Consider the following 6000-nt stretch of genomic DNA (forward strand, 5'->3'; position numbering starts at 1 on the left):
AAGGTAGAATGGAATAAATCGTTAACACTCATTTCATGCTAAACATCTAAAAGAGTAACAGGATGAGTAATATATATGTATATATATGTATGTATATATGTATAAATATTGTCTCAATATTATAAAATTTCTACACACATACATATCACATTATCTTTGAATGATATCTTGTCTTGAAATTATGAGGGGGTCTCATGTGAGACCGTCTCACGGATCTTAATCTGTGAGACGGGTCAATCCTACACATATTCACAATAAAAAGTAATACTCTTAGCATAAAAAGTAATACTTTTTCATGGATGACCCAAATAAGAGATCCGTCTCATAAATAAGACCCGTGAGACCGTCTCACACAATTTTTTGCCTGAAATTATATATAAAATTTAGTAAGATAAATTGAGTTGTTTTAATATTTCAAAAAAATATTATGAGATCAACTAACGAGTTAATTTTGTGAGACATATCTACTATCTGATCCGACCCATAAAAAATTATTATTTTTATGTCAAAAATATTATTTTTCACTACAAATATTGAATGAGTCAACCTGTCTCACTGTAGGTCTCATGTAAAACAGTTTTACGTATCTATATCTGTGATATTGTCGACCCAGTCCATACAAGTAATGCAATCTAATATTTTTCACATAAAAATAATATTTTTTATTATTCGGGTCTGGTTGGAGGTTCGTCTAAAAAAATTGACATGTAAGACTATTTTTTTGGGTTTTTTCTGATGTACAAAAACCTTCTTATACATACATAGAAATTTAAAAATTAAAAAATAAAATAAAATAAATAAGCAAGATACATTATTTTGTAGCGGCAAAAAAAATTAAAAACATCAGCAACAATCATATTTAAATAACTAAAGTATTTAATTTAAATGATAATTTATTTTTCCGTTCGTCACACGACTTTTTCTGATAAAAGAGAGAAAGTATTTACATACAACAATATATAAAGAAACAAATTGTATTTTATAAAAAAAACAAATGGTGAAAATAAAATTTGTGTTGTTTCAAGAACTTATAAGTTATGGTGTTTTATTTTATAAATAAAATATTAAAGTGTTAGAATTAATTTATTTTAAACAACTTAAAGATATTAATGTGTTTTATATTATAAAATTTTTTTTATGATAGAAAAGATCAAAATTATACAACGCTATAAGTTAATGTAAGTAGTTATAATATAACACTATATGAAAAGAATTTTATAATTTTAATATTTTAAAAAATAAATCTATTTTATATTTATGTTTAAAAAAATATATGTTCTTTGTAGAAAAATATTTAATATTATTTTTAATGTGTATAAATAAAATGTTAAATAAAAAAATTATAGTTAATAATTTACTCAATAAAATATTAACACTTTTTTATATATTCTAATAAAAAGTTAGAACAAAATCGTATTTTAAATATGATTAAAAAAACAAAATGATAACATAATGATTTAAAGAGTGAGGATAAAATGAGGATTCAAGAAAACATATAAGAATAAAAGTAAAATCTAAAAAAAATTCAGTCTTATAAATCGTCAAACAATTTATTTTAATTATTTTTAATTTTTTTAAAAAAAATTTTATCGAGCAAACCATGATATTTTATCCAAGCACCATATGAGTCGTCGATATTGATCAACATGCTATTGGAATCTTTGAAGAATCTATAAACCATGAATAATTAAGTTGCCCCGATATTTTTTTTGTTTGGCTCAATCAATCATTGGAGAGCCATTTCCCAACTACTTCCTCCGATTCTCCGCAGCCCTTCGCAAAAATGAGTTTTTGTTGAAATTCACAATTCTTGATTCATTGTATTGAGTTCAGATTTTTACACAGATGGCTGAAGATTCCTCCACCACCACCCCTCTCCTTCACCGCCGCGTATCCGGGTGGTGCAGCCACCTCGCTGCTTCACTCCGCCCCAAGACCTCTATCTTCTCCGAGCTAAGTGGCGCCGTCGGAGACCTGGGAACATACATTCCAATAGTGTTGGCGCTTACACTGGTCTCAAATTTGGATCTTTCCACCACTCTCATCTTCACAGCCCTTTACAACATCGCCACCGGGGTCCTTTTTGGCACCCCGATGCCAGTCCAACCCATGAAATCAATCGCCGCAGTAGCCGTCACCGAGTTGCCACATTTAACGGTGAGCCAGATCGGCGCCGCCGGGATCTGCACTGCCGTCGTGCTCCTTCTACTTGGAGTGACTGGACTCATGTCCTTCCTCTACCGCTATCTTCCCCTTCCCGTGGTCCGCGGTGTCCAGCTCTCGCAGGGCCTCTCTTTTGCCTTTTCTGCTATCAAGTATATTCGTTATAATCAAGATTTTACCAAAACCACGGCCACAAAAACCAACAATCCTCGTTCCTGGCTCGGGCTTGATGGGCTTATTCTGGCCCTGTTTTGTCTCCTCTTTCTCATTCTCACCACCGGAGATGGTGGTGTCAGCCGCAGCTTCGACACCAGTTCAAGTACCTTGTCAAACAAAGAGCGTAAAGTTCAGAGAAGAATTAAAATCTTGACAAGTATTCCTTCTGCACTGATCGTGTTTTTGGTAGGTTTGGTTTTGTGTTTCATTCGTGACCCTTCTATTGTTAGCGACATAACGTTTGGTCCCTCGAAATTTCATGTCCTAAAAATCACTTGGGAAGACTTCAAGATTGGGTTTTTACGAGGCGCGGTGCCTCAAATACCACTGTCCGTTTTAAACTCGGTTATCGCTGTTTGTAAACTCTCCGATGATCTATTTCCTGGTACAGATTTGTCGGCAACAAAGGTTTCTATTAGTGTAGGAATAATGAATTTGGTGGGGTGCTGGTTCGGTGCCATGCCGGTTTGCCATGGTGCTGGAGGGCTGGCAGGTCAGTACAGGTTCGGAGGGAGGAGTGGTCTATCGGTTGTGTTTCTAGGGGTAGGAAAACTGATCCTTGGATTGTTACTTGGGAACTCTTTTGTGAGAATTTTGAGTGAATTTCCAATTGGGATTCTTGGGGTGTTATTGTTATTTGCTGGAATCGAATTGGCTATGGCATCCAGAGATATGAACTCCAAGGAAGAATCTTTTGTGATGTTGGTTTGTGCAGCTGTGTCAATGACAGGATCTAGTGCTGCATTGGGATTTATATGTGGGATTGTGCTGTATTTGCTTTTGAAATTGAGGGAGATGGATTATTCGTGTTTTAGTTTCTGTAACACGACCAAGGGTGAGCCTTCAGGTGACGAAGAAGCTCTTATTAATCCGTAAGAGAAACTGGCTGGTAAATGGATTTGATCCCCGATGAAATCCCTCGTATATATCTTAGTTTTTATGTCAAATCAAGAAATGCAAACCATTAGCAAGTATAAATTGTGCTGTTAGAGAAGAGCATTCGCTTTTATCTACTGTAATTCATATTGATTCTGTTATTGGGATCAATCATGTGTATCATTTTTAGAAGACAACAGAAGTTGTATGTTATTCAGTATTGTGTTAGTTACTTATATGAATTTGATTTTGGATGTGTGGATTTTAAAATTATATTGCTTCATAGTGATTTAAGATGATCTATTAAGACTCTGGTTGTACTCTTATTTTAAGTGTATTTCATATCTATCATAATTATTTACATAAATTAAGGAATGGGCGAATTTGAAATTAATCCAACATAAATTATGTGGAGATGGTAGGAATTATCTTTGAAAAATTGGCATCGACTCCGACGCAGAAAATGAGATCGACAGCACGCTCCATGCCGTGGAAAATGAAATAGATTATCAATCTATATACAAACAATATCACAACATATTTCAAGAAACAATTAAGAAACGAATAGAAGCAAATTTCTTTATGTTGAATGTATTGAATACAACACAGGGTGTCATTGTGTGTAATCAATACCTTTAACGAGTACATATGAGTGCTCCATTAAATTACTCGAAATCAAAGATCTTTATCTATGCAGCTTGAATGAATACACAGATAAAGTAAATATCAAATTAAATATGAAACATAAATTATATTAAAATAAATATTGTTATATGAATCAATAAAATCTTGAGTAGGTCTCTTATGAGACGATCTCACGAATCTTTATCTGTGAGACGGGTCAATCTTACCGATATTCACAATAAAAAGTAACACTCTTAGCATAAAAAGTAATACTTTTTCATGGATGACCCAAATAAGAGATTCGTCTCACAAAATACGACTCGTGAAACCGACTCGTGAAACCGTCTCACATAAGTTTTTGCCTAAAATCTTTAGCCACAAGTTAGCTTGCATGACATCCCTCTAACTATTTTTAACTTGTCCTATAACCAACTACCCATAAACTTTAATCTCATTGTTTCGCGATGTTTCTCAAACAATGATACTGGCAAGGGCTTTCTCAGTGGATCAACATTGTTATCTGTAGAGGCGACTCTCTCGACTGATATGTATCATCTTCCTACAATCTTTCAGATGATGTGGAACTTCTTAAATATATGTTTGGATTGCTAATAAGACCTTAGTTCATTTGCTTGTGCAACACATGCATGTTGTCACATCACACCGAGACTACATCAACTCCGTTAGTAGTAATACCTAATTCTTAGACGAAATTCCTCATCCAAACAGTCTCTTCCTCTGCAGTTGATGCTGCAATGTATTCGGCATTAGTGGTGGAATCCGTTGTGTTGTCTTTCTTGAAACTCTTAAAAGAGATAGCATCAATATTGAGCATGGATACAAAACTAGAGGTCGATTTTGAATGATCCATGTGATTGAAAGCTAGAATCAATGTAGACTTCCAATTTCAATTCTTCACCCCCATAACCATGAACAAATTCTTAGTCCTCTTCAAGTACTCAACAATATCTTTCACGGCTTTCCAATGCATTGGATCGAGATTCTTCTTATAGCGGCTAGTGACACTAAGAGCAGATTCTACATCAGGTCTTATAGATATCATATCATACATTATGCCACCAATAGCACACGTATATGGGACACTTGGTATTGTCTCTATCTTTCCATTTGTTTTGGGCACATTGACTTGGATAGAGTAACACCATGACACATTGGTATATGTCATCTCTTGGATTCATTCATAGAGAATCTCTTTACTATGATATCGATATATGTGGCTTGGGTGAGCCACATCATTTTCAATATATCTCTATAGATTTGTATTCCCAATATATATGATGCTTCACCCATATTTTCATCAAGAATTTGCTTGTTAGCCATACTTTAGTTGATTGCAATAATCCTACGTAATTTCCAATAAGGGGGATATCATAAACATAAATTACTAAGAATGTCAGTGCACTCTCACTAACATTCTTACATAAATATCTTCCTTAATATCTCCATTAAGTAATGTTTCTTCACATCTATTTGTCATATTTTATAATCGTATCATATTGTTATGGCTGGCATAATCCTAATTAACTTGAAATTTGTGACTGATGAAAAAGTTTCCTCATAAGACTCACTCTAATTTATGAAAATACATTTATTGGAATATAACTTATTTACTAGATAATTGACATACAATATATGTACATTGTAAAAACCTAAAATAAATTATGATTAGCTATGATAAATTATGTTGCAGATACAAATATGTATTTTGACTATACAGTGTCGCTTCATTATACTTGGCGTTTTCGAAACCTGTTATTTAATCTATTGATTTTAGCCGTTGATATAATCAAAATTCTAGTAAAAACTAAAAGCGTTTGTCTTTGTCTAAACCTTTTTTCAACCCTCTTAAACTTTGTAAACCTTGAATTTTGAAAGTGACGTTTTGTGATACTTCAAATTTCCCCTAATTTAATTAATTGATGGGCCCAAAATTTTACATTTAGCCTAATACCAACAAAAAACGTTATTAAATATTTGGTTTTATTTATGTACGTACAAAAACTTTAATCTTCTTATTGGTAATACTTTTTATTTTTATAATATTTGGTTTTATTTATGTACGTACAAAAACTTTAATCTTCTTCATCAAACCCTCTTTTC

At 33.1% G+C, this 6000-nt stretch overlaps 1 protein-coding gene across 1 annotated transcript; it reads left to right on the forward strand.

Moving 5' to 3' along the window:
• Positions 1-1658: 1658 nt before the first annotated feature.
• On the forward strand, positions 1659-3482 carry LOC140973273 (molybdate transporter 2). Its single transcript, XM_073435953.1, has one exon. The coding sequence runs from the start codon at positions 1846-1848 to the stop codon at positions 3253-3255; it is 1410 nt and encodes a 469-aa protein (XP_073292054.1). The 5' UTR covers positions 1659-1845; the 3' UTR covers positions 3256-3482.
• The last annotated feature ends 2518 nt before the right edge of the window (positions 3483-6000 follow it).

The sequence above is a fragment of the Primulina huaijiensis genome, chromosome 3, assembly GCF_012295235.1.
Source record: "Primulina huaijiensis isolate GDHJ02 chromosome 3, ASM1229523v2, whole genome shotgun sequence".
NCBI lineage: Eukaryota > Viridiplantae > Streptophyta > Magnoliopsida > Lamiales > Gesneriaceae > Primulina > Primulina huaijiensis.

Coding starts and splice junctions, on each gene's coding strand:
- LOC140973273 (XM_073435953.1), top strand. CDS start 1,846: ATGGCTGAAGATTCCTCCACCACCACCCCTCTCCTTCACCGCCGCGTA.